This window comes from Myotis daubentonii, chromosome 6 (genome assembly GCF_963259705.1).
Source record: "Myotis daubentonii chromosome 6, mMyoDau2.1, whole genome shotgun sequence".
Classification (NCBI taxonomy): Eukaryota; Metazoa; Chordata; class Mammalia; order Chiroptera; family Vespertilionidae; genus Myotis; species Myotis daubentonii.
The window spans coordinates 10354016-10381977 of NC_081845.1; the positions used below are offsets into that span (position 1 = coordinate 10354016).

At 52.1% G+C, this 27962-nt stretch overlaps 1 protein-coding gene across 4 annotated transcripts; it reads left to right on the forward strand.

Annotated features, from left to right (window-relative positions):
- Nucleotides 1–27962, forward strand: ZC3H12D (zinc finger CCCH-type containing 12D). 4 transcript variants are annotated; one of them, XM_059700087.1, is made up of 6 exons: nucleotides 7–734; nucleotides 7668–8043; nucleotides 16508–16647; nucleotides 20302–20536; nucleotides 23701–23807; nucleotides 25050–27962. In XM_059700087.1, exons 2-6 carry the CDS (start codon nucleotides 7739–7741, stop codon nucleotides 25823–25825), a joined length of 1563 nt encoding a protein of 520 aa, XP_059556070.1. In that variant the 5' UTR covers nucleotides 7–734; nucleotides 7668–7738; the 3' UTR covers nucleotides 25826–27962. The 4 variants fall into 4 exon arrangements, with proteins under 4 accessions (XP_059556073.1, XP_059556070.1, XP_059556071.1 ...); XM_059700088.1 differs by lacking the exon at nucleotides 7–734 and adding an exon at nucleotides 3199–3968; XM_059700090.1 differs by lacking the exon at nucleotides 7668–8043 and having other exon boundaries at nucleotides 1–734; nucleotides 20307–20536.

The window sequence follows — 27962 nt, forward strand, 5'->3', positions numbered from 1 at the left end:
TCTGGGGTCAGGCTCCACAGCCTCATTGACAGAGAAGCAGCCTCCCACCCCTTGCAGGGCTGAGGGACCTGAGCTCAGGGTCATATCCCCGACAGAGGCAAGTAGCCTGGTCCCCCAGCCCACAGGACGTGGGGACTTCCTTGGGACTCTGTGACGGAAGGGACAGGGTCCTTCCCCAGGCCCATGGCCCCCGTGCACCCTGTCTGCACAGCCATTTCTGGTCTCCCCTCGCCCTGTGTGTGTGGCTTTCTGCATGAAGCTGTGAGCCCTGACCGGCCTCGGGAGCCTGTGGGCTCAGCTGCAGCCTGGGTGGGAACTCGAAGCGGAAGTTCTCCCCCAACCCATTAGCGCCTCTGCCTCCCCAGTCCCTCCTGGCTTTCCTGTGCGGCCAGCCAGGTCCCTCACCCAGAGCTCGTTTTGCATGTGGTTGTTAAACTTTGATTCGTGACTCATGCTGAGGCTCAGGCTTGAATGCCTCCCTCATTTGATTGCTTTCTTCCTTTCCTTGTTTTTTTTTTTTTTTTTTTTTTTAACCCAAAGCAAAAGTACCTTTGCAGCTGAGCGGACCGTGGCATCCAGGAAGTGGTGCTCAGGCATAAGAAGTCTCCCCACAGCCACGTAGCGTCAGTGACACCTGGGTCGCGGGGAGGAGAGGGCAGCGCGGCAGCTGGGCAGCCCGGAGGAACGGAGGCCCCTGGAGTCCACTGCGAAGGCCGCAGCAACAGGCTCTGCTGGTGAGTGCATGTCCCCGGCTGTCAGGCGGTCAGACACCGCGCAGCCTTGCATAAGGGGTTGGAGGGGTGCAGGTTGGAGAGCAGCTCTTGGAGGAGGAATCTATTTTCTCACACCTTAAATCCTTGTAAGTGCTCAGATGGGGGGAAAAAAAGGTAAGCATTTTAAATTTCCTTGAGGTGAAATCCTTATTTATTTCAGCAAAGTTACCTTTAATTTCAGGATGGTTTTCGTGGGAGAAAGATTAATCAGAGGAAGCTGCTTGGTTTCAGTAAAAACTTCCGCTGTAGTCTCTGGAAGGATTTTAATTTTATGAAATCAGAAGGAATGATCTAGAACATTTTAAACCTGTGCCTTGCTCTTGGAGGCATCTTCTAAATTAGAGATTGATGTGTGGGTGTCAGTTTCCTGGCCGACCAGGGACAGAAGGCAGCAGAGCAGCTCAGACACCGTCTCCTCTAGAGGGTGGCTCTGTGGGCTTCCAGAGGCCTATGAGGATGCTGACGGCAGTGAAGACAATTTTGGCCAATTCTCTGCTCCCATTAGAAGCCTCAGCCATGCCCCCAAGTCTATAAACTCTTCCCCAAGGCCAAGGAGGCCAGCTCGGGAGTGCCAACACCTGACCTGTGAAGAGGCTGGGAGTGGAGGATCGTAGAGGGTTTTGTTTTTTTGAAACGTTGCTTCAGAGTTGCCCTGGGCTACGGATCAGGGTGTACATACTCACATGTACACCCAAAGTAGCCTGTAGCAAGCGACAAGTTCAAGGAGATAACCAAGGGCCAGGCCAGTCTACCCACACTCATAGCAGCAATTCACAGCAGCCGAAAGGTGGCAGCAGCCCTAGTGTCCACTATCCAATGAAAGGCTAAACAGAATGCAGTACATACACACAATAAAATACTATCCAACCTTAAAAAGGAAGGACATTCTGACACATGTAACAACAAAGGTGAACCTTGAGGACATTGTGCTAAGTGAAATAAGCCATCACAGAAGGACAAATGCTGTGATTCCATGAGAGACTGGAAGTAGAAGTGTGGTTGCCAGGGATGAGGGACAAGGGAGAGGGATTAGTGTTTAATTGGTATAGTTTCCACTGGGGAAAGCGAAAAAGTTCTGGAGATGGATGGTAGTGATGCTTGCTTAATGCTACTGAACTGCACTCTTAAAAATAGTTAAGATGATAAATTTTATGTATATTTTACCACAATTGAAAAAATTGTAACTCCCTTTAAAAAAAAAAAAAAAGGCCTGGGCTGAAGTCCTTGCCTCTCCGTAACTTCCCCAAAATCTAACTGACTCCAGTGAGAGCTCTAGAGCTGAGCTGAACGAGGCAACTTCCGCCTGGACTCCATTTAGAAAAATGTTCTCCCCATCACAGTGGAGCCGGCAGAGGTACCGGGATGGACTTGGGGGTCTGAGGCAGTGTGTTGGATGTGCTCACTCTGGGGCCCATGTGTGGGTGCACTCTGCTCTGAGGCCCTGAGCAGCCCTGGGGAGCACCCTCTGACCTGGGAGATGGTGGGAATCACTGCTCTTGGGAGTCTGGTCTCTCTCTCCCACTTATTAGCTGTGGGATCCTGGGTAAGTCAGCAAAACCTCTCTCCTCCTCGGTTTCCTCACCTGCAACATGAGCAGCCCTTTCTACCTCCCAGGGAAGTTAGCCTTTCCAAAGATAATACACAAGGCAGCGCCTTCTAACTATAAAACACTGCGCAGGTGAGCTACCGGCTCACTGCAGGTCTTCCCCTCTCATTTCCTCCTCCTCTTTCCCCTTTATTCCTGTCCTCAGGGGCCCTTCCAGACCACTGGGGTGGATTGGTTGATTCTAGAAGGGCCAGGTCTGATCTGACTCCCATGTCCCACCTGTGAGGTCACTCCCCCGCTTCCTTCCATGCTGTTTAGTTAGGTCCCCTCCGACCTGGGCTTCTACCTGAGCAGCAGTCACCCGCACTGCTCACCACAGGAAAGTGTCACGGTGCTGACCCTCGTAGGAGCCCTGGGGAGACTTGGAAGGTTTGCAGTGTTACTAATCAGCGGTGCTGTTGGTGACTTCCAGTCAAGATTGAGGAAGAAAGCTCAAGTGAACTCGTTCACAGTTTCACGTCTGAAAAATAGGAAGGAAAAGAAGCCGGCCGTGTTGCAGCTCAAAGACCGTCCCCTCCGAAGGGAGAGATGTGACCCGAGGGCCCGAGAACAGCCCCCAGCCCAGGGTTCTCCCTTATTTGGAAATTTTCAAAGGAAATGAAATTGATTTTAAAGTCTCAAGGGGGGCAAAAGCCTCTGAAGTGGGCAGATGTTTCAGTTAAGCCTCTTCAGAAGGCGGCTGTGTGGGGACCTGAGCGCTCTGCAGAGAGCTGCTGGGGGCAGGGCCTCGCGTGGCCACTCACTGCCACCCCGGGTGAGAGCCCCGAGGCGTTTTATCTTGAAAGTGTTCATGTTTCTGTCATTGCAGAATGCAAGGTTACAAAACTCACGCGGACTCTCCCAGTAGCTATTGCTCTGTGGCCAGGGAGGTCACCTGACCTGTCACCGTTGGGTTGCCCCCTCTGCAATCACTAGGTGTTGCCTCCATCCTGAACACAGCTCAAAGCAGCGCGTTTTTTGGCATCTACCTGTGGTCAGTCTCTGCCATTTACGAGCTTTGTGCCCTTTGCTCGGTGCCCCTCTGAGCCTGTTTCTTCACCTATGCAAAGAGAGTACTTTCATCTACCCCCTACCCACCAGAGATCATGGAAAGTTCGAGCAAGCGTCTCTACGTGAAAGCGATGTGGAAACAATGAGGAACTATGTGAAAAGGACTTTTCTGTTCGTGTTGCTTCTTTCTGTCTTTCTTCTCTTCTCTCTGACTTTAGTCCCGTCCTGCTAATCTTTCTCTCCTCCTCCTCTTCCGTTTCTCTCTTTCTTCCAAACCAAAGTAAGTGCTACAGTGCACGCGTTACCAGGAAGGGCTGGAGTGGGACTGGAGCTGGAGCTATTGGGACTGGTAAGGCTCCTTGGAAGATGTGACAGTGGGGTTGGGCCTGGTGGAGGGGCGGGTGCTCCCGGCAGAGGGAAGAGCCGGAGAGAAGGCCTGCTGGCCTGGGAGACAGTGAGCGACTCCTGGTGTGAGGCTGGGCTGCCAGGCTGGGTGAGTGCCCTCCTCCTCCATGGAGACTGGACCCCAGCCCAGGAAACAGCTGTCCTGAGAGGGGACTGGTCACTAGTTAAGAGTAGAAGGAGAGGCTGGACTACAGGTACGTGACCAAGGATATTGGAAGGTGGGCCTGGCCCAGTGGGGGAGGGCCTTTAGGCTCATGCTGTAGAGTTTTGACGTTTGCTCTGTACAGGACGGAGGCACAAGGACGTGTTAGAGAAGATATACGAAGTCTTTAGTCAGGGCACTCACTTGATTGGAGCTGTGGGTGACAGGTTGGAGAGGAGCTCCTGGGAGAGGCGACATGGCCGGCTCTGGGAAAGGCCCGTTGTTCCTTCCTGTGTTCTCCAGATCTATGAGGGCCTTCTAGTCTCTCCTTTCCCTCAAAGGAAGACGAGTCATTCCTCACCTGTGTTTTTTGTTTGTTTGTTTCTTTCTTGTGTTTTGTTTTTTTTGGTGCCCTTTACCAGAATCGAACCTGGGACCTTCAGTCCACAGGCCGACGCTCTATCTACTGAGCCAAACCGGTTAGGGCACCTCACCTGTGTTTTGAAAACACATTTTTTAATCAAAGCTATTGTGTTTATCATCATGATTGATGGCTTATTATTTACATTTGTTGTCTGTTTCCCCGAATAGGTTCTGAATGAGTGGAAATTAGACTGTGTTTTATTTTGTTTTCATAGAACTGGGTTGCAGCACAGTAGGTGATCAATGTATGTTTCACAAATGAATGAATAGATGAATGAATGAGTGAATGAATGCACTAGAGTGGTGATGCTGTGAGTGTAAAAGAGAGGATGGTCACGGAAAATGTCCAGGAAGTAGAAGTAATGACATTTGAATGTGGATGTGAGAGAAAGGGAAGAGTCAAAAGTGACTGAGATTCTTCTTTGGGCCGCTGGGAGAAGCCATTCAGTGAGATTCAGAACCAAGGAAAAAAAAAAATATGAGGAGAGAAGATAATTTCAGCTTTGGACATTTACTAAAGGAAAATCTAATAAACTCAGGTAGAGTAGGCCCTATCCAGGTATTGGTGATTCTGAGACAAATAGATCAGGGTGCAGTTCGCAGATTCCTGAGACATAGATAAAGAATTCAGTGTGTCATGACAGGTGTGAGCAAAGTGCCTGGTAGATGAGATGATCAGCCTCTCATTCTGTCTGTGGAGTTAAGGGTAGCCGCTTGGAGTGCCTTTGAGCTGCATCTTGAAGTTTGCCAAACTAAAGAGCACTCCAGGTGGAGAGGAAAGCATGCACAGTGATGTGAATGTTCTGGAAAACTTGGGGAGCCGAGAGGGATTCAGCATGGCTCTAGAGAAAGAGCTGGTGGGTGGGTGGTGAGGTCGACAGGTGACAGCCCAGCAGCCTGCTAAAGAATCCAGTGCCTTTCTTGTAGTCAACACGAGGACAGAGGGTATTTATAATCAGGGGGTGATATGGGCACAGGCAGGGGGGTGATGGTGACAAATGGGCACAGCAGAGGCCTCTCTGTCCAGGAGTCTGGCTGAAAAGTGCCCTTCACCTGCCAGACCCTGTCATTGTTGGCTCTGTTCGGGTTCCAGCACTACAGGTAAAGGCCCAGCACGAGAATGAGGAGCCGAGCTGGGAAGCTAGAAAAGAGATGCGGATCCTTCAGGGGACTCCTGTGGGAGACTAAACTGAAGGTCAAGAGCAAAATCAACGTCACGAAGGTTCCGTTGAGCGTGATTTGTAACAGGGAAAAACGGAAGGCAATGTAAATGTCATCATTTGGCATATGGTTAAACACCATTCCTTCCTTCCTTCATTCATCCATCCATCTGTGCATCCATCCAATAAATACGCATCGAGGTTCAGCTGTGCCAGGCCCCCATTCAAAATGCTAGCCCTAACCGGTTTGGCTCAGTGGATAGAGCATCGGCCTACAGACTGAAGGGTCCCAGGTTCGATTCTAGTCAAGGGCATGTACCTTGGTTGTGAGCACATCCCCAGTAGGGGGTGTGCAGGAAGCAGCTGATCGATGTTTCTAACTCTCTATCCCTCTCCCTTCCTCTCTGTAAAAAATCAATAAAATATATTAAAAAAAAAAACACCAAAATGCTGGAGATGCAATGGGAAGCAGAACAGATAAACAGGTGTGGAAAGATTTCCATAACTCATTTTTTAATAAGAAAAGCAAGTTGTTGAATATTACATACAGTATGGCACTATTTATGTTACAAAACATCCTCCTAGGTCAATACATCTGTGTGTCTATTAGATATGCAAATAAATGCATAGAGAAAAATGCTGGGAGAGTGCAAACAAGTACTCCGGAGGAGAGGCAAGTGGGATTTGGGGTGTGTCCGAAGAGACAGTCTATCTTTTTATTCTTATCCTTCTGCATTGTTGCGCATTTTCACAGTTAATTTATTTTCATGATTATGTCTGTATTCTAAGATGTTTTTTGAAAGATGTCGGCCTTTGTGAGCAGATGAGAGAGGGACCCAGTCTGTCCAGAGTGTCCCATTGGTTTAAGCATCTTCTTTATGTAAACATCTGGCTGCAGGCCCCCATCAGCACACCCCTCCCCACAGAGGTGTGGGCCATGCTTGAGGGGAAAGGATGGCATTTGGATTAGGACCTTTTAGAGGTTCGGTATGGTCTCAATTAATTGCTCGGGAAAGCTGAGCCAGTGCATAGAGTTGAATTTGGATGCACTTGCTGGGCATAGAATTTGCCAGGGGGATTTTTCCTTAAGCTGAGGAGCTGTATTACTTTACCAGGATGGCCATAACAAAATACCACAGATCGGGTGCTCTTGATGATATATATATATATATACATATATATATATATATATATATATATATATATATATACATATATATATATATATGTAATTTGTTAGGTGTTATATATTATAACAACATTTTATGTAATAATATATGCTATTATGTAATATTTTATTTATTATTATGATTGTGTCAATGCTGGGGGCTGGAAGTCTGAGATCAAGGTGTGGGCAGGGTTGGGTCTCCGGAGACCTCCCTCCATAGCTTGTAGATGGCTGCCTTCTCTTTGTGTCTTCCCATAGTCTTCCTTCTGTAGCCATCTGTGTCCAAATCTCCTCTTCTTACAAGGACACCAGGCATATTGGATCAAGGACCTCTTTTTAACTTAATTACCTCTTTAAAGACCCCCATCTCCAATTATTTTTTTTAATCTTCACCCAAGGATATTTTTTCCATTGACTTTTAGAGAGAATGAAAGGGAGAGGGAGAGACAGAGAGAAACACTGATGTGAGAGAGACACATTGATTGGTTGCTTCCCACATGTCCCTGATCAGGACCGGGAGCCTGCAACCCAGGTATGTGCCCTTGACTGGAATCGAACCCGGGACCCTTCACTCCGCAGGTCAATGCTCTATCCACTGAGCCAAACCAGCTAGGGCCCATTTCCAGATTTAATCACATTTTCAGGTATTGGGGCTAGGGCTTCAAAATATGAATTGGCACGGACCCAGTTCACCCCATGACCAAGCCTCAGAAGCATTTCTTTGGCCCCTGTGCCAATGTCCCCAGTCCTGGGGGGCCTTCTCAGCGGCCCTGGGTGCCTCTGGCTGGGGATCCTTGCCAGGGCGCTGTGCGAGCAGCGTGATTGCATCTGTGGCTCCCTAACCACACCGAGCAACTGAAAATCCCCGAGGGGGCCAGGCGTCCTCAACACGATTTCCTGACAGATAAGGCGCAGAGGGAACGTAGTTCATTCGCCCTCAGTAACCTCACAGCCAGCCAGGCTGCCCAGAAAATGCCTGATGGATGCTTTTTCTCTTTAGCTCATGCCGGTGGGGCTCTGCCAGGAGAAAGCCGGGGGCAAGACCCTTGCCAGGGGCCTGGCTGGCACAGCATGGAGCACTCCAGCAAGATGGAGTTTTTCCAGAAGCTAGGCTACGACCGGGAGGATGTGGTTCGGGTACTGGCCAAGCTGGGCCAGGACGCCCTGGTCAACGACGTGCTGCAGGAGCTGATCCAGACCGGCAGCCGCCCCGGGGCCCACCCGAGCAGTGCCGCACCCCTGCTGGTCCCCAGGGGCTCCTGTGGGGCCCCGGACTCCATCCAGCGCGGGCTGGGGGCCGATCCCGAGGAGGAGTGCGGAGACCCAGCCAGCTCCTTGAGACCTATCGTGATCGACGGCAGCAACGTGGCCATGAGGTAGCTTTCCTCATTCTGTAGCAGGGGGGGCGGGGTGGGGTGGAGAACTGTCCCTCTGTTCAGTGGTTTGTTCCAAACAATGTAGGGCCCATGGATGGGGCTTTGAATCCTTGTCCATCGCTTAGTAGCTGTGTGGCCTTAAGTAAGTCACTCACCCTCTCTGAGCCTCGCTTTTTCCACCTGTAATGTTGGTATGACACCACCCTAGAAGGGAGCTGCATGAGATGCCGAGGACAGTACCTGGCATGCAGCAAGGGTTCAACAATTGGCTGCTCTTGTCACATTAACCCCGACAGAGCCCTCTCGTGAGGAAGGCTGTGGGTGATTGGGGACGAGCGGCTGCTTGTGGCGAGTCTGTCCCGCACCAGTTGTGTGATTCTGGGAAAGCCGTGTTTCTCGTTTCCTCTTCTGCTTCCCTCGAGGGTGTGAGAATCACATGGGAAGATGAACTTGAACTTCGTTGGAAGCCCTCTGCTGGGGCTACGGGGTGGGGTGTGGTTCCCTAGCTCCGTGTGAGAGGTAGCTCATGGCCCCAGGCTGCAGACATGGTAGTTAATGTCTGGGTATTGGCACCTTCCCGTGTTTCGGTGACGAGAGCGACAGGCCCCGCCTTGTTGTTTTTCCTGGTGAGGCCGAGTTCAGCTGTGAGAGAATCTCTGCAGCCTCCCCCACACTCCCCGCTGGGCTGGGCGAGGAGGAGGCCTTGCCCACACAAGTGCATTATCCTACGGCTTGGCTTGGTGACAACGGGGCAAAGGGCAGAGCCATAGGAAATCAGTCCCTCACAGCTGCAAATAGATAGGCTTCCCTTTTCCAAAGCTGAGCTGCGGGAAGGGATGGAGAAGAACTGTGTTATCAGCAGCACTGGAGGTGGCAACAGCACACCCTTTGGCTGACAGGCCGAGTGGGGACTTGGCCTCCCTTGGCATTTGGAACTGCAGGACCCAAGGTTGGAATGGCTCATCCCAAGATGGTCAGGCCTCAGGGGCTGCTCCCGCATGCCCTGCCTGGTGTGTGTGAGTCGAGCTGTAGCTGGAGTGGGCTTCCTAGGCTCGATTAGATCAGAGAGGGTAACGGAGCCCTTTCTCCAGGGCTCAGGGGCTGGTCCCGCATGCCCTGCCTGGTGTGTGTGAGTCGAGCTGTAGCTGGAGGGGGCTTCCTAGGCTCGATTAGATCAGAGAGGGTAACGGAGCCCTTTCTCCAGGGCTCGGGGGTCCATTACATTCTCCTGCAGGCCCAGCGAGCCTGTGAAATCCTGTTTAACGCAAGATCTCTGGGGAGTCACGGGATTTTTAGGAATCCAGTAGGTTCTGAGGGTCCTAGAAAGAAAGTCTAAGGGGTGGTGAGAGGGCACCCTGGCCTCCTTCTGATCAGGCCTTGCTCCCTCTGGGCATCAATAGAAATACAAGATGATGTCACTTACATCGCAGACCTTTCCAGGCGGGAGGTTTTGTGAGCTCTGAGAGTCCAGATCAAAGGAGCAGAACGGCTGTGGGACACAGAGTACTTCAGGTGCCCCAGGCAAGTGCAGGCATCTCTCTCTGGGGACCGGACGTGTTTTAGGAATTGTTCTGATAGGGGGGTGGTGGAGGGTTTTCTTTTGATGAAAATCTCTGTTACTGCCTGGAATTCAAATTGGAACCGCATCCTCTGTTTGCACATGACCATGATGTGTCCTGGCTACATCCATTTAGCCCCACCCTCGGCCCTCCCGTTGTGGCAGTTTCATCCCTTCAAGCTCAGTCTGCGAGTTACAAATGCAAACCACCTCTCAGGCTATCAGTTAAAATGTATCAGACACGTGCTGCCTGAAAATCACCCCAGTGAACCGGAACACATGCATCTGTGTGTGTTCTCAGCGTGTGTACATACGTGTATGCACACACACAGGTCTACACATGCACTCACATCCCCAACTCCCTGCAGCTCACTAGCTAGGAAACAAAGGTCGCATTGCACAGCCACCCCCCGACAGGTGGGACTTGACCTGGTCTAAGGCAAGTCTGGGGGAGAGTGGGGTCTGAGGTGCAGCTCCCTCTCCTACAATAACGCTGAGTGTGTCCTCCAACCAGGCTTTCAGCAGGACTAGGCCCCAGGCCCTGGCAGATCCTCAGGACAGATCCCAGAGCGGGGCTTGCCCTTCAAAGGGAACGGATGGCTGAAACCCCATGCGGTGTCTAGTTATTATCTTTTGACCTCAAAACTCAGTTAACCTCAGAAGCATGGTTTCTCAAAATTCTCCTTTGCTGAGGTTTTAGAGTATTGCAGACCTTGTCATTCTGTGTGTGTGTGTGTGTGTGTATGTGTGTGTGTTTTAGTTACCTAAATAGAAATCTGTATTTGAAAACATTTTATTTATTTATTTATTTATTTATTTATTTATTAAAGCTGTAGGTTTTATAAATACACTAGGGGCCCAATGCATGAAAATTCATGCAAGAGTAGGCCTTCCTTCCCCTGGCTGCCAGCACCGGCTTCCCTCTGGCACAGGGACCCTGGTTTCCCTCCTCTGGCCGCCTGCAGGCCCCCCGGACCCGGGCTGGCTTCCCTCTGGCCTCAGCTTGGTCAGGAAGGACATCCGGAATGACATCTGGAAGACGTCTGATCTAATTAGCATATTACCCTTTTATTATTATGGATATATAAATATATTTCAGAGAAAAAGGAAGAGGGAAAGAAAGATAGAAATATCAATGATAAGAGAGAATTTTTGATCAGACTAGAAGCCCACTGCACAAAGATTCGTGCAATAGGCCTTCCTTCCCCGGCTGCCGGCACCAGTTTTCCTCTGGCACCCGGGACCCAGGCCTTTGGTCTGGCCACAGTGGAGAAGTCAAGCCTCTTCAGCCTTCAGTCTTCAGTCTTCACTACAGCCGGAGCCGCCAGTCTTTGCTCCGTGCCTGCGTATGCAAATTAACTGCCATCTTTGTTGGGTTAATTTGCATAGTCATCCTGATTGGCTGGTGGGCGTAGCAGAGTGACACCAATTTGCACTCTTTTATTAGAGTAGATGCCTCCTGCATACCCCCTACTGGGGATCAAGACTGCAACCGGGGCATGCGCCCTGACTAGGAATCAAACCATGACCTCCTAGTCCATAGGCCAATGCTCAACCACTGAGCCATGCTGGCTGGCCCCAAGTGCTTTTTAAAAAAGTGGGAATGTATTTGCTCAAAGCACATGAGAGCCTGGCCTGTTTTACAAAACACAGACTGTCCTCAAGTCATTTAAATAGATCCACACCACCTTTCATCTCCTCATTATAACAGCAAAGGGAGTCCATTGGCTCTTACAAGCAGGACTGATGGCCTCATTCACATTTCGTAAGTGATAGATCAACTTCAATGAGAGTTCTAAGTTGCAATGTCAGGAGTGCATAAGGCAGAACCTAAGAAGCCAGACCTCATGCTTGCCCCATCGTTTTGTATTTCATGTAGAAAACCAGGAGGTCCCTGTGATGTTGGAAAACTCTGTACCTATGCTGTCCATTGGGTCGCCACTTGTCGTTTGTGGTTACCTGGCACCTGAAATGTGGCTGCTGTGACCAAGTAGCTGAATTTTAATTTTTTGCATTAGTTTGAATTGAAGTGCAAATAGCCTCATGTGGTGAGTGCCTACTGTGCAGCTCCAGCCTTTCATCTTCCCAGCTACGTCACCTTGGTGGGAATCACCTCTTTTGAGTCCTTTTTATACAATTAAGAGGTTAGAATAAATGATAATCGTAACTGGTTTTTCATCGCTGACATTCTAAGATTCAAGGTGATTCTTTTATGCATGGCTTGAAAGAAATGAATGCTTTTTTATAAATAAAGGAAGTTTTCTTCTTTGGCAGAGGTTCAGAGAAAGTAAGCAACTTGCCCAAGGTCACAGAGCACTACGTTCCGGGCTCTGGATTCCATGCTCTTGCCAAAGCCCTATGTTTCCTCCAGCACCGGGTACCTCTGCCTTTCCCCATGTCTAGTCTTGGGAAGGGTCTCAGGGTGGGAGACCCTGACCCCAAGGTTTTTATCCTGGGCCAGGGCCTGCCCAGGTGAGTCCAGACTTGGACTTGTCCACTGCAGACAGGATGTGCTAAGCACCTCCCCAGGGGCCCAGGGGCCTCCTGCAGGACTGGTGCCCGGGACGCTTCTGCTGCTGCTGCCAACCTTCAGAGGGCTCAGGGCGCCGAGGTGCATGGCTTGGTGGCTCTGTTGCAGACTGACAAGTCCAATCCCCACACCTCCATGGGGTGTATATGTGCATGTGTGTGTATGTGAGAGAGGGCCATGTGAGTTGAATGCCTGAGTCACTATATACCTGGCCTTGAGAAAAATGCCTGGCAGGTTTTAAAAAGAAGGCCGCTGTCATTGAAAGCAGATGGAAAGCTGCCCGTGGTGATTGGGAGGAACTCACGTGACAACCGCCACAGGCGGCAAGCTCGCCCTGTAGGCAAATTTAGCAGAGGCGTGATTTGAAGGACTTGAGCTTGGGGGAAATCCACCTGATAATTTCACATCCTCTTACTGCCCCAGGCAAGGGTTTCATTTGACTGTGCCCTCATTTGGGGGTACGGGCTTTTGGTTTGAGGTGCTGCTGTTGATGTTTTTGAGCTGTTAGACACCTCAGCAGAATCTGGCTTCTTCTGGAGGAAGGCATCTTCAGCGACAGGGCTCAGGTCTCGGTCAGGCCCGTCAGTGGGTTCCCACGTCCGGGGGCAATTCCCTGTGACCAACCCTGGCCTGCAGTTCCGGCCTAAGTCTGCATGCATCCTCCCATTGGTAAGATGGGGGTGCTCCAAGCAGCCCCCTGCCTCTCCCTCTCCCTTCAGACCTGAGCCGGGGTGATCCCTGGGTGAGAAGGGTTGTAACTCCAGGTTCAGAGTGTTTACAACTTAACCCCAAATACCGGACAGTCCAACAGTGGCGCCCTTCCCATGTTACACCGCAAGGCCTGTGCTGAGCTGCTCACTTCTGCAGAGACTTCGGTGTCCCAGTTAGATCGTCCTGTCCCTGTTCCTGGCTACATGCTAACTGTGGCTGCCTCATGCATGGCTGTCATGTAGGCAAAATTTGTCTCAGGCACCAGCCCATTTCCCCTTCCCACCCTCCCTCTATTCAAAACCTGCCCCTCCTCTCTCCTCTTCCCAGGGCCTGGCTGTCAGTGTGGTGCCTGAGAAACTGGCCCCTAGTGTCCAGTCATAAGCACCAAGCCCCCTCCCCAGTGCAAGATGTTCGCAGCGAGTAACTCGGGCTCCACAGGAGCTGCGGTCTGGATCTCAGGGCCGGGGAGGGCCAGGGATAAATGGAATAAGTGGAGACGGGGAGGAAGCGGTTGCAGCCCAGCAAAGGAGGCTCTGAGGTCCGCCAGATCAGCGAGCGGGCACACTGCTCTGCTTCAGTTTCCTCAAGGGTAAAACGGGACGAAGGTCACTTCCTCACGGGCTCGTTGTCACAATTAGATGCGGTTCCCGTGCAGGTGCAGTGTGGCCTGGCACACAGGGCTCTCCACGAATATTTAAAGTGAGCTCCAAGAAGCAGGGTGGGGCCTGCCTCGCTCCCCCTCTCGAGCCCCAGCACAGAGCCTCGTTGAAGCCAATACTCACGCACTGATGTTGAGTGGGTGGACGAAGCACAGGCGGAGGGTGCCTTTGGTTGGGTGCTGTTCTCTGTAGGTGGGAAGTGGGCTCCCGGGGTGACCATGAGCTTCCTTGCTTGACTGGGGCCTCTGCTGGCTCCTCTTAGAGACAGAACCCCATGTGAGGAGCTGGCTCCTGCTATGGCATCAATCCTGCAATTGCCCAGAGCTTTCTGTGGACAGAAATAGGGCAGCCATGGTGGCATTTTGAGGTTGGTAAACAAATGGCAAGGATGGAAACGCAGACCATCTTCACATCTCAGAAGAGACCAAGGCTTATGAGGGGAGGTTGGAGCGGGTGTGTGGGAATCTGTCCTGCAAAGCAATAGACCTGAATGAGGGTCTTCTGTTCCTCAGAGACAAGCTTGGGGGTGTGGGGGGGCCTGGGGATCAGCTCAGACTCCTCTGTGAACGACCCCTCCTCACTCTCCCTCCATCTCCTTTCTTTTCTCAACTTCCACTGGGAGAAAGGGGCTAGCTTTCTACTTCCTCTTCTTATTGATTATTTTAACCAGACAGCTTCACTGATATTTTCTCCAGACTGTTTGCATAAGCCTCACAGCTTGGCTGCAGTGGCCGAAGGGCTATTTTCTCTAACCTGGAAGACACCACAGATCTGGGCGCCAGGCCTGGTTCCTGGTTGTCACTGGAGCTAAAGGAACTGAGAGTTCTGAGCCTCCACAAAGGGCGACTTCCAATACTGGTGATTCATGTTTCCAAGCACGCCCGTTCCCTCTTTACAAACCTGAACCTACCCTCATCCCCTCTAAGAAGATAGCAGGAGAGGCCTGGGACCAGAGAAAGCACCATCATGTCACCCTCGTCTGGACACGGGGCACTTCTCAGGCCTGGCCTTTCAGGGGAGGGTGTGCGTGTCATGGTGACCCCTGGCTCCCCAGGAACCTAGCCCTGCCTCCTACCTTCTACAACTCTCCCCTTTGCTCACTCCACATGCTCCAGTCACACTCTCCCTTTTTGGTCCCCAAACATGCCACATCTTCCCTATATCTGGGTCTTTCCAGCCAACCCTTCCCTCTGCCTGGTTGCTCCTCCTCCAGCTGCTCATAAGACCGTTCTTCCCAGTCATTTACTTATTCAACTCGTTTTATTAAGTCCTTACCAATTATCAGGCACTGTGCTAGGCCTGGGAACTCAATGGGGACCAGAAGGAATGTAGGATTTAGAGAAGGGAAGACCCGGTTCATCCCTCATCTTACCAATGGAAGGGTGTATGCAGACTTAGGCTGGAACCCAAGGCCAGGAAGGAGATGTCTGATGCTGTGAGGCCTCATACTCAGGATCTGACAGAGTTTAGAGGCCAGGGGATGCTTTCCGGAGAAAGCAGAGATACAGCTGAGACCTGAGGTAGGAGGGGACTGGCCGAGAGGAGCTCTGTGGTGAGAGGGGAGGAAGGTGCACGGGCAGGACAATGGCTGAAGGAGGTGCAGATGGCTGAGCCGGAAGCAGGGAGCACCGAGCGATCTCACCTCGAAGCCAGGTGTGTCCCATCACTACTAAGTCTAATTGGTTTGCATTCCCAGTGTCTCAAATCTGTCCACGTATCTCCTCTCCAGCAAAACACCGCTGACCTCCATCGACTAAGCCTGAGGGTTGTTTTCGGCCTCATTGGTCCCTCACAGCAGCATTCGGCTGCCTCCTTCCTGTGGCCTCCACCATGCGGCTCCCTTCTGGTTCACGTCCTTTCTATCTTCTGTAGGACTGTCCTCTTCTGCCTGTAACCAGCTGTTGAGTTCCAGACTTCCTCCAGCACCAGCTCTAAGCCTTACCCTCTCCCCAGGCAATCAGGCAATTCTCTCCATGCGGTGGCTCCTCTGCTGCTTAAATACAGATGACCCACACATTTCACCCCCAGACCTCTCTTCCGAACCCTAGCTACTTACTTAACATTTCACTGTGAGGTCACAAAAGCTCCTCCAACTTAGTATATGTTCACGACCAAACTTGTGATCTTTCCCTCTAAGCTCTCTATTCCTTCAGAGTTCCCTGTCTCAGCAAAAAGTCAATCACACAAGCCAGAGATCTGAAGCATCCTCAATGCTTTCTTCTCTCTATCACCCTCTATCCGATCACCATGTTTTGGAGATTTTACCTTTTAAATAGCTCTCAAGTTCACCTACTCTTCTTTACACATCAATATCTGCTGGGTCAAAGTCACCATCCATTTTGCCTTGATGACTACAATAGCTTCTTAACTGGTACCCAACACCCACTCTTGCTCCCTTCCAATTTAGTGTCCTCTGTGCTGCCAGATTGAACTTCCTGAAACATACTTTGGATCACGTGATATCACATCACATATACCCCAAGTCTTAAACCCTTTTATGACTTCTCATTCTTCTTAGGAGCAAGAAAAATCTTCAATAAAACTTGCAAGGCTCAGCCTGGTCTTGAGCCTCTTCTCACACCACCCTGTCCTTCCTGCCACCATTGATGTCCTTGGTGGAATTTATGGGGAACGTTGGTTTCCTTGCTTAGACCTGGGAAGCCCAATAACATAGTTACAGCCCTCTCTTAGGGTGAGAGTGTTCTGCAGACGACTACCCCCATCCAGCTTATGTTGATCTTTATTAGCTTCAGTTAATAAGAGAATCTGGTCTATTAATCCTGGGGATGCACACGTCTTAGAGCCTGAGACCTTCTACAAACTATCAGAAGCTACGTGGTTCCAGTGAAGAGACACATTTTGTACAAAGAATGAACTATATTTTTAAAATGTAGATTTGTCTGATTCCCTCTGATTATGAGACTGCGATCCATGATATTCCCAGGGGAAATCACTCTTTAGAAACCCTTTCTGTGTCTCTACAGATTCTTTGTTTTCCCATTGTAGCCATGGAAATAAAGAAGTCTTCTCTTGCCGGGGAATCCAGCTGGCTGTGGACTGGTTCAGGGAAAGAGGACACACCTACATCAAAGTTTTTGTCCCATCCTGGAGGAAGGACCCCCCGAGAGCCGACACCCCCATTAGAGGTATGCTGGCCCCGAGGCGTGCTCACAGGTCCTCTGCACTGTCCTCAGGAGTCCTGCTGCTACTGTTTGCAGGCCGTGATCTGCAGAGCTGTTTGTCTGATGAAGCCTTCCTGAGCTCCATGCAGGCACTGACTGTGAGTGCTCACTGCCATGGCCCTGACACCTGGCACTGAGTAGGTGCTCTCTATGCAGTTGTTGGATAGATGAATGAACAAATGACTTCATCTTTTAGTGTGAATGATTCAGTGCCAAAAATAATTGTGTTTTACAACTTTTAACACTCTGCAGAAAGATTGGATCTGCATCCCACCCCCCATAGAATGTAGGATCTGCGAGAGACATTCATTCAGTCTGGTGATATTTATTTATTGAGTCCCTAGTCCAGTCTCTTCATAAACACACACATACACACACACCACAAAAGCACAACAACGTATGTTCTGATTTAAAAATAAAGGACACTGGGACACAGGGAATTCTTCATTTTTAATTCTTATATCATATAGGTTTATTTTAAGCTACAAAAACAGGGCTTTGTTTTTGTTTGGCTTTCTTATAACAAGAAGTCAAATGCTAAGCCATCTTGTTTCAGCCAAGTTGATGGTAGGGCTGACTTCCTGGTGATTCTGGGAGATTTCTTTGACTTTGTCTTCCAGCCTTTTCCCCAAAAGCTTTTGTTTTTAATTCCATCTATTACCAATTGCTTCTACTTCTCTTAATTAAGGATTCTCTCCTTAATTTTTAAATAAAGTGCTATTCTTGTCTTAGGGATGCAGTATCTCTTTTACTATTTCTGTAATAATTCTTTACTATTTCTATAGACTGTCACAAATTCTCTTTAGTTCCATAAATCATATATTTTTTTTTTCTGTAGTCAGCTCTCTTTGTTCTCTTCTATCTCTCTCTCTCACTCTCTTTTTTTGTGCTGTTAGGTCTTTTCAAAAGTCTGGCGATCCTTTGGTTGTCAGTTTTTATCTATATAATAAAAGCCTAAGCAATTGTTACAACGGAATGACCAGAACGCTGGTCGCTATGATGCACACTGACCACCAAGGGGCAGATGCTCAATGCAGGAGCTGCCCCCTGGTGATCAGTGAGCTCCCACAGTGGGAGCACCACTCAGCCAGAAGCCAGGCTCACGGTAAGGAGCAAGGGGTCCTGGACTGTGAGAGGGATGTCTGCCTGCCTGCTTAGGCCCGATCCCTGGGAGGCGGACATCCCCCAAGGGGTCCCGGACTGCGAAAGGGTGCAGGCTGGCCTGAGGGACACCCCCATCCCAGTGCATGAATTTCGTGCACTGGGCCTTTAGTTTGTGAATAAAAAACCAGATTAGTTAAATAATGATCTATCTATATAAATATCTATGTGATTGCCATGGGTTTTCTCTCTTAGTATGTGGATCTTTCCCTGAAGGGCTTGGCTGACCTCAGGTGGTGATGGGCAGATTTCACCCAGCATACCCTGCAGAGCAGACAGGCAGCTGGGCCACAATGATGATGGTCTTACTCTAAGAGGTCAAAGGCCACATGGGAACTTCCTCTTCCTAGCTGGGCTTCATTTTTTTTTGCTTAGGCATAGGGAAAGGGTGGATGCAGCTGCCCCATGAGTAGCCCTTCGTTAGCCATCCTGACTTCCCTCCCTCTCCACGTGCCTGGAGCTCCACCTCCACTCAACCTTCTGTGCACATCCTGGCCTATGGCTCCCTCTGCACATTTTGCATCAGTGTGATCCAGTCTGCTTTCTGTCTTCCTAAAATCTGTCCAAATCCTGGGTTTGCTGCTGTCCCCAAGACATTTTTAATGTGATTGGGGATCCCCTGCCCTGTTGTACTTCTTTGCTGCCATTTCAATGGGATTATGAGAAGCAGGGGCATAACCACTTATGTGCAGCTCTCCATCATGAACTGGCTACCCCATATTATTCTTTATGGTCTGAACATGGAGAATGGTGGCTTTCAGCAGTTGTGTAATATTTAAATCGAGTCTGGGTAAAGCGTAGGGAAATCATTTTGGGGTAGGGAAGGAATTTTTAAACAAGCCACACACATGTGCAATGTGTGGGAGAAAGACTCATAAATTTGACCACATTAAAATAAGAGCCTGTGTTCATTAGTGGATACCACAGAACAATAAAATGAAAAGAGCAGCCTCAAACTGGGAGAGGCTCTACATCACTGTTCCTGATAAAGGACTACTGTCCAGAATCTATAGAGAATGTCTCCAAATTAATAAGACAAAGAACCAATAGAAAGATGAAGCAAATGCATAATAGGTCTTTCACAGAAAACATAAATGGCCAATAAACATATGAAAAGATGCTCAATCTCATTAGTAACTAGAGAAATGTAAAATAAAGCCACCACAAGAAGCCACTTTACGCCCACCAAATTGACAAAAATTCAAAAGCCTGAAAATGCCTAGTGTTGACAAGGTTGCCTTAGCACTGTGCTGGGTTGTTGGGTAGTAACTTGATATACCCACTTTGGAAAACAATTTGGCACTTTTTTTCTATATAATTTTATTTTATTTTTACAAAATCATTAGTAACTTGGCACTATTTTGTAAAGCACTTTTTCCTACAACTCAACCATATCACTCCTGGAGATACACTCTAGAGAAACCCTTGCATTTCTGCACCCAGAGACTCACGTGCAAAGCTGACAGCAGTGACCATGTCACCATGGCCAAATCTCACCAACACAATGTTAAATGGAGACAGCACGTTGCACAAGAATATGTACAGTTGAATCCACTGGTGTAAAGTCTAGAGGTTCATAATCACATGGAAAATAGTCCTTTTGGGGGATACATATACTAGTATATGCGTTTTTGAAAAGTGAAAGCAAGGGAATTCTAAACAAAAAGTTCTAAAGATTGGGTTATCATAAGGGGGCCAGAGAGAGATGCCAACCGGGAGGGGCAAGGGGGACCTCAGAAGCACGGGCCGTGTTCTCTTTCTCAGGGAGTGCCTCATACTCGGCATTTAAAGAAACGATTTTTTGTACTCTATATGCTGAGCTTATCCAGTCTACTCACGCGGAGGCAGGAGGAGTTACTATCTTCATTTTATAAAGGCTAACACTGAGGTTCGAAGAGGGGAGAGGTGCCTAAGCGCTGGAGCTAAGGCCAGAGCCCAGGCTGTAGATTCTGAATCCTGGACTCTTCCCTTGACATTCTTGTGGCCCTCAGAGCTGTCACTTATGCGATGCTCCATCCTGAAGGTGTCCCAGCAGGTTCCCGTGTCTGCACAGTGGCTCTCCGCTATGGGCCCAGGCAGCAGCCTTTGAGGGCGATGCCAGGATCCTAGTAGCTCCGAAGGCATTGCCAGGATTCCAGTTGTAATGTGAATGTCTTTCTCCTGTAAAGGCCTCTTGTGTCTAAAGTGACTCTTTTCTGTTGGGTACCATACTCTGGACACCTCATGACTCAGGCAGATAGAAGCCAAGAGCCCCTTGACCTGGGCAGCTGCCTTATTCTGCTCCAGACCTCCCCGATCTTCTGATGTGCTGGGCCAGAGGGCGGGGGAGGCGGGAGTTGGCTCAGAGGGGACCCCTGAGTTGTCAAATGTGCTCCGTGATCTCAGGATGATCTTACGGGGGAGGGAGTCATTCTGAGAAAGCCGCCACATGCCGCCCCCCGTCCCTGTGGCCCCCAGAGCAGCATGTGCTGGCGGAGCTGGAGCGCCAGGCGGTGCTCGTGTACACCCCGTCTCGCAAGGTGAATGGCAAGCGCGTGGTCTGCTACGACGACCGCTACATCGTGAAGGTGGCCTACGAGCGGGATGGCGTCATCGTCTCCAATGACAACTACCGCGACCTGCAGAGCGAGAACCCCGAGTGGAAGTGGTTCATTGAGCAGAGGCTGCTCATGTTCTCCTTTGTCAACGACCGGTACGTGGCGGCCGAGGGGCCTGGCACGGGTGGGCTGGGGTGACGGGAAGAAAACCACTCCCACTAGCCTAGGCCCCGCGGGGTTTGAGGTCCCAGGACACCAGGCCTGGAGACAGCCGATCCGAGGCACCCTCTCCGCTCCCACAGCGGCACGGTGTCTCTGTGCTTCGGGGACTCCTCTCTGTGTGACCCGCTTTCTCCAACAGGGCTGCTTTGGCCCTGCTGTCTATGACCTTGTCCATGACCTTTCTGTTCCCGTGTCCACATCTAGCGGACCCGGCAGAGAGCCATCCAGCAGGTGGGCCAAGCATGGGCTTGGGGCACCATACAGTTGTTTTTCTCTTTAAAGAATGTAACACTTTTAATAAGAGCCCTAAAACAGTCATGGGGGAGGGGGGATCTGGACTTTGTTCTACTTCCTTCCACTGTTTTCACCTTTTTGTTGTTGTTCTTTTGAATCACATGGGGGAGTGGGCAGCATCTTCCACCATCTTGGAACTGACTCTGTCTCAGTGCCTCTTGGTTGAAATTTTCAAGAGAATCTGCTTGGTTCATCTATCCCCTAGGTTGGTTCCTCTGGGTCAGGTCCATCTTAGACTAACCAGCTACACGAGCGTCACAAGGCACAAACCCATGAGCAGGTGCTGGTTAGCGAGGGCCCCTAGACTGAGCTTAGCTGGGGAGGAAGCGATAGCTGGTCCTCAGCAAATGTGCTCAGGCATGCCGAGGGCACAGGCGAGGCGCCTGGCAATGTGGGTGTGGGTGTGAGACTAGCATAGGGCAAGGCAGTGTGGGGAGGGCACCGCCAGCTGGGACTTCACTCCCCCTTCAGTTTCTGTTCCAGGCAATGATAGATCAGGCCTCCTTCTGGGCTCTCCAGCTGGCTTTTAGGAATTGAGCCAAGCCCCTAGCTCTGTGAAGGCAGGCGCTGCATCTTACGTGCCTTGGCTCCCGCCATAGGCACTCAGTAGCTTGCTGTAGAGGAGTGAGGGAGTGGCTGCAGTCTGGGAAGGGAGAATGGGGAGAGAGGAGGCAACATGTAGCTGGCCGGGCCACTTGCACATGGCAGAGCAGTGCCTGACCTGAAGCCGGGGAGGTAATGTGGTGTGGTGTGGTGAGAAGGTCTGGAACTTTGGGAGGCAGGAGGTATATATTTTAAATATATTTTTATTGATTTCAGAGAGGAAGGGGAAGGGAGAGAGAGACAGACACATCAATGATGGGAGAGAATCATTGATTGGCTCCCTCCTGCACATCCCCAGTGCGGGGATTGAGCCTGCAACCCAGACATGTGCCCTTGACCAGAATTGGCCTGCGGACTGAAGGGTCCCAGGAGGTGAGGTTTTAAACTGAAACTGTGCGATTTACAGAGCGTGTGTCCTGGGGAAATCACTCAGTTTCATTCAGCTGAACATTCTTTACCTTGAATTAATGTACTTGGATTAATCAGATTTCTATCTGATATGGTTTTGAGGACGGGAGAGAATTGTACCCTGTTATTCTCAGGACAGGCCAGGACACAGTGCCGCCAGGGGACACTGTTGCCCCCACTACCACCTGGCACAGAGGTGGAGGACCCTCCCGAGCCCCGGGGCAGATGCTGGCAGCAGCTCCCTGCAGTAGCCCCCCTGGTCACTTCCACATACGCAAGGCCAGCGGCTCCTCTCTCCGGCCCAGGCCTGGAGGAACCTGGCAAGTCTGGGCACTGTGGGTTCCAGAAAATCCTCCCTGAGGTCTGATGGATCATGGCTGCCTCTGGCCTGGTGACAGCCTGGGGCCCAGGCCAAGTTTTTTTTGACACACAGGCCTCTGCTAAGGGTCTGCCAGAAGGCTGCCTGGCTGCCAGAGGCAGGGCCTGCCTGCTGCCTGTGGGCGAGGATGCCCACCCCAGTGCCCTGGGCACGTCCGTAGGGCCCTCTTGGCCCAGCTAGCAGCTGCGAGGCCGGGAGAGAGCAGGAGGTGAAGCCTTTGGGAACTTTTAATAACCGCAGTGGGCCGCTCCCTGGATTCTTGGTCAGGGCCCAGCTCTGAGAAGCCGGCTGTGTGGCTGGGATCTGAGCTGCGGACGCTGCCCAGGGATCGCCCAGCTCCGGGCCAGCCTGGTGGACGTGGTCTGCAGGACGGGACCTCAGCATGACCCTTGACTCGTAGGGGACACAAACGTGTAAATACAGGCCCTCTGTTTAGAACCCACAGCCGCTCCAGCGGAGCCTTTCTGTGACTTGGAAGTGTCTCCTGGGAACAAAAGTATTCATATAAACCACTGGATGGCGCTAAACCAGGGGAGCTTTCCTTCTCAAGAATGTTGTTTTCCCCTTTGAGCTGTTAGCACCCTGAGGTTGCATTCCCTTCCTTGTTAGACTTAATGCCAGGGGGAGGGGAAGGGGCAGGTGCGGGGCAGGGTGGGGCAGAGAACATGGCCTGGGTCAGGCAGTCCCGGGAGCTGAGACCAAACCCACCCAGAAGCCCGGCTTGGCAGCGAGGGTTGGATCTGCACAGAGGCGGAGTGTGCAGGCCGCACCTGGGATCCGCAGCTTTGCTGACTCGCCTACGGGTGTTCCAAACTCGCTGTTCACGTTAATGCCAGGCTGTGGGGGTAGCTGCAGAAGTGGGATCTGAGCCTCAGGGACTCAGAGGACCAGGGCTGTTTGTAGCCCCACGGAGGTCTCTAACTTGCTCTGTTGAGGGCAGGGGAAGGCAGCTCAGAGCCGCTTTCAGAGTAGGGTTGGAGGGGGTCGCGAGAGCAATTATGCTTCAATTTGAGTGGATAAAAATCACCCGGGGCCTTGTTAAAATGCAGGTTCCCGAGCAACTTGAGATTCGGATTGAGCGTGTCTGGTAGGAAGCCAGGGACCTGCATTTGGAAAGGAGTTGCTAGGTGGTTCTGGTCCCGCTGGCATGAGCCTCAGCAGGAGAGACTCTTGGAGGCGGCCCAGGGGCTGCTCTCCAGGGATCCGAACTGTGCTCTGCACGCGCGCAGGGCGAGAACGGGCTGTGCTGCTTCCACACCCTGTGCCACCTGTGGGTGCGGGAAGAGTGCTGGCTGGTGAGCCTGGCCCAGGCCATGCCAGGGGCTGCCACCCTCCTGCTGGGCGCTCGCCATGCAGGTGGCATTGTTGAGTCCCTGTTGGTCTTGCAGTGGCTCCTCTGTGCTTGCTTTCCAGGTTCATGCCTCCTGACGACCCCCTGGGCCGTCGGGGACCCACCCTGAGCAACTTCCTGAGCAGGAAGCCAAAGCCCCCGGAGCCCTCCTGGCAGCACTGCCCATACGGTGGGTGACACCCCGCGCCTCCCCGGGCCCAGTGCCGGGCCTTGCATCTCGATGGCAGTACTGATGGGTTATTGTAGGAATGAACTGACACCTGGGCTGCCTGTTGCATGGGAGTATTTTGGGGGGTGAATGCAGGGGTCACACCTACGACAGAGCTGGTCCCAGAAGCAGGGAGGCTTTTGTGTCCCGCAGGCTCCCCTTTATCAGTCCCTTCACCTGGCACCTGGCAGACTGTGTCCCATCCTGCCCGCCATCCCCCACCCCTGGGCCCTATGTCCGTTAGTCAATGCTGTCATTAAGAGGTAGGGATTCTGGCTCAGTGGTTGAGCTTCAACCCACGCACCATGAGCTCACTGGTTCAATTCCCCATCAGGGCACATGCGGCTTGATCCCTAGTACAGCGTGTGCAGGAGGCAGACAATCGATGTTTCTCTCTCATGGATGATTCTATATCTCTCCCTTCTCCTTCTCCCCTCCTCTCTCTAAAAATCAATTTAAAAAATTAAACAATAAGATTAAAAAAAGAGTTAGGGATTTTATCCGGAGCCCTCCAGGGCGCCAGCCTCCTAGGCAGCGTTCACTAACTTGCTTGGAAAGTTATCCCATGTCCCCAGGCCTTGGTTCGCGCGCCCATGGACGTTCAAAAAGCCTTAGGTGACAGGGAGAGTCCTTTCATGTTAGAATGAAGGTGAAACACAGGCAGGTTGATGCATTCTGCTCCCTTTCACTCTCAGAGGTGCCCAGGTTGTGATGATAAATTATTTGATCACCTGTTAGGACAGTATGTAGAGAGAGGACAATGGTTAACAAGGAATGTGGGCAAGAGGAGGAAGCCGGGCAGCCCTGGAGGTGCATCCTACGCCACAAGTACCCACTGTCCACCCACTCCCGAGACCCCCTATCCACAGGGTTCCTGGGAAAATGGAGACTGAGGTCCAGGGGTGGAGAGATTTGGTCCCACTCCCTGGCCAAAGGGAGCTCCCAGGCAGACACCCTCCTGGCTGACACCAGGGTTACTGTGCCCAGCGCCTCTACCCCAGGAAGGCGGGTGCTGCACCCTGCGCATCCCTCCTGCGCCCCGGGCCACTCCACCCCACCTCGTCCCGCCCATCCAGCTAACTCTGCGTCCTGGGCGCTTTCCGTTAACAACATCCCAGGGGCAGCCCGCCGCACCCGGCACACAGCCTCTCCCGCCCGCCCGAGGTCTCACCCCGCGCCCTCTCTCCCCCCTGCCCCTTCCAGGCAAGAAATGCACCTACGGCATCAAGTGCAAGTTCTACCACCCGGAGAGGCCGCACCACACGCAGCTGGCGGTGGCCGACGAGCTTCGCGCCCAAACGCGCACCTGGCGGGGCGCGGGCGCCGACGAGGAGCGACCGAGGGCCCGGGCCGAGCAGGGCGGCCCCCCGAGCGCCCCCGCCGCCACCTGGCCCGGCCCCCGGGAGCCCGGCGCGCGCAGCCTGCCTCCGGCGCGGCGGGGGGCCGACGTGGCGGGCCTCGAGGGGGGCCTCTCCCGGCTCGCCCTCCGCGACGACCCGGGCGCCTTTGGGGCGCCCCCTCCCGGCCTCGCTCCCCGGCCACGCCGCCCCGATTGGGTGGTGCCCGCGGCTCCCCTGTCCCTGCCCGCTCCGCCCGGCCTCCCGAACCCCCAGAGCCAGTCGGGCCCGCTGGCTCGGCCCCGGGCTGGGGACCGCCTCGGGGACCCGCAGAGTGACCTGCTACCCCGGGGGAGGCCGCCCACGGACCCCTGGTCCCTCCAGCACGCGGCCGCCCGGGGCCCGGGGCGCTCGGCCTGGGCGGAGCTGAGCTGGGGCGAAGGCGCCCGCTGGGGTCCTCTGGGGTCCGCGGCCAGCGCGGGGGACGCGCGCGCCCGAGCGCGCACGGAGCTTTGCAGCATCTTCCCGCCGCACCAGGTGGACAGCGTCATGGCCCTGTTTCCCACGCTCTCTGACGTCACCAGGCTTCTCCTCCTCATCCAGAGGTTCCGCAGGTCCGACGCGCCCGTGGGAAACCCCTAAGGAGCGAGCCCCAGCCCCGGCCGGCCGGGACGTCTCCACTTTGCCGGTGGCTGCCCGCTTGCACCTGGGCCAGCCCCCCTGTGGGGGCTCCCTCTCCTCCGCCGCAGCCTCAGGGGCACCTGGTGACTGTTACCAAAGACGCCGGCTGCTCAGCGTCCTGCAGGGAAGGCGGCTACCTCCGTGGAGGGCGTGACTTCTCTTGTCTGCAAGACTACAGCCCCTCGGCTCCCGGGGCGTGTCTGGAACACTCAGGGCTGTTTCTTCCAACTGCAGTTGGGATCCACAAATGGGTCACACGGTGCATGCAGGGGTCACACCAGCAATGGAGTGGAGTAGGAAATGTCGGCGCACGCCCCACACCATCAGGCTAAGCCTAGGAAGCTCGCTTGTTAGCTAGGCGTGTGTGTGCTGTGTACCCATGTAAACTTAGTATGGGTCATGGGCATGGGTGTGAGAAATCTGGGTAAATGGTCTTGAATCTCATTGCATCAAATCATGTTTGAAATATGTGGTCAGCTGGCCAGTGGAGGTTTTGGCATCTGGAGGTTTTCCTATGAGCTGTTTCTCTCAACCTCATGGGGGCAACGCAGAGCTCTAGCCGGGATGGTGGGCTCCACTGGCCACTCCGAACCTGTGTGCGTGCCTGCTGGTCTGTGGAGGTGCAGCAGGGGCACGTGGTCTTCACCGCCTCCACACAGTGCTCACACATGCACACACACATGCACTCTCACACACACACACACACACCATTTGACTCAGAGATAAGTGGTCCAGCAAAGGACCACTACTGGCCGAGGCTTCTAAACCACCCCTCCCAGCCCAGGCCCTTTTGCTCAGAAACCTCCAGGTTGGTCAGAGGCGCGCGGGGATGAGCCTCAGTCATGGAGGCGTATTGCCACCTTGCACAGTTACTGCTTTCCCAGCCAGCCACTGCTTTGAGTTTGGGGCAGAAGTGGTCCACGCATTCGCAATGGACGAGAAATGACAATGGCAAATGATGTTGCCCGAGCATGGACCTGTGTCCTCAGGCATCTCTGAGTGGTGTCTACCTGTTCATTCTGGATTACAAGTCCAGTTCTGCAGGTCTCGTCTGATTTGTTCCTAAAGGGACTTGGTGGCGTGGCTCTGGCAGAGGCAGTGAGGCGCCTCGCAATGGGAAGCAAGCTGACAACCCCTGCAAGCTTCCTGCAGACTGGCAAGAGCAGGGGACACTCTTCTTAGTGTGTTCCTGGCTGCATTGTTGGCACAGCCCAGGGTGCACCCCGGCAGAATGTGCCCCTGGCCCTCTAATTCATGGTCAGTGCCGCCACTGGAGATACCATGACGTGCCTGCCTGTGATCCGTTTCGTCTTTTTAAAAGTTTTATGTTTTCATTGATTTCAGAGAAGGGAGGAGGAGTGATAGAAACATCAATGATGAGAGAGAATCATTGATCGGCTGCCTCCTGCACTCTCCCCACTGGGAATCAAGCCCACAACCCGGGCATGTAGCCTGACTGGGAATCAAACCTTGACCTCCTGGTTCATAGGTCAACACTCAGCCATTGAGCCACACCGGCCAGGTCCGTTTTGTCTTTTGAAACCAGATTCTTAGCATGGCTTCAGACAGATCTGTTCCTCACCTCTTTTTTCCAAAAGAGTACACGGCACCTTATTATTTTGGGATCTCAGTCCTGAAGAGGACCCACTCTTCCTAGGTACATTGAATTTCCCTCTTGGTCTTTCTTCCTTCCTTTCTGGCAATGGGCTTTATATTTTATCTTTTTGATGTTTCTTTTTGAGTTTTTTCTTTTGACAAGACAAGCTTTATGTTAGAGCTGCTTCTGTCCCCTGGGGCTGCCTCCTGCCAGTGGCATCGCTGCCCGGCTGGCTTGCGGCTGGAAGCATTAAACCGCTTCCTTGGAGGACAGGTTTGAGTGCTAGTAAGCTGTAAAGCTATTTTACTTGACTCACTGTGATTACGACAAGCACAGGACTCACAAGTGAAGAAACAGCACATTTCAATTAATCCCCTTTGGAATTTTTTCCAAAGTCTTGGTATGTCTTTGTGACACAAAACATGGATGGGACGGGTAAATGAAATGTTCCTAGTTGCATAGCTGTTGACATGTTCCAAAAATAAATCACTTTTACCCACA

Coding starts and splice junctions, on each gene's coding strand:
- ZC3H12D (XM_059700087.1), top strand. CDS start 7,739: ATGGAGCACTCCAGCAAGATGGAGTTTTTCCAGAAGCTAGGCTACGAC. Junction 16,648..20,301: donor AGCCGACACCCCCATTAGAG/GTATGCTGGCCC, acceptor TGTGGCCCCCAG/AGCAGCATGTGCTGGCGGAG. Junction 20,537..23,700: donor TTCTCCTTTGTCAACGACCG/GTACGTGGCGGC, acceptor CTTGCTTTCCAG/GTTCATGCCTCCTGACGACC.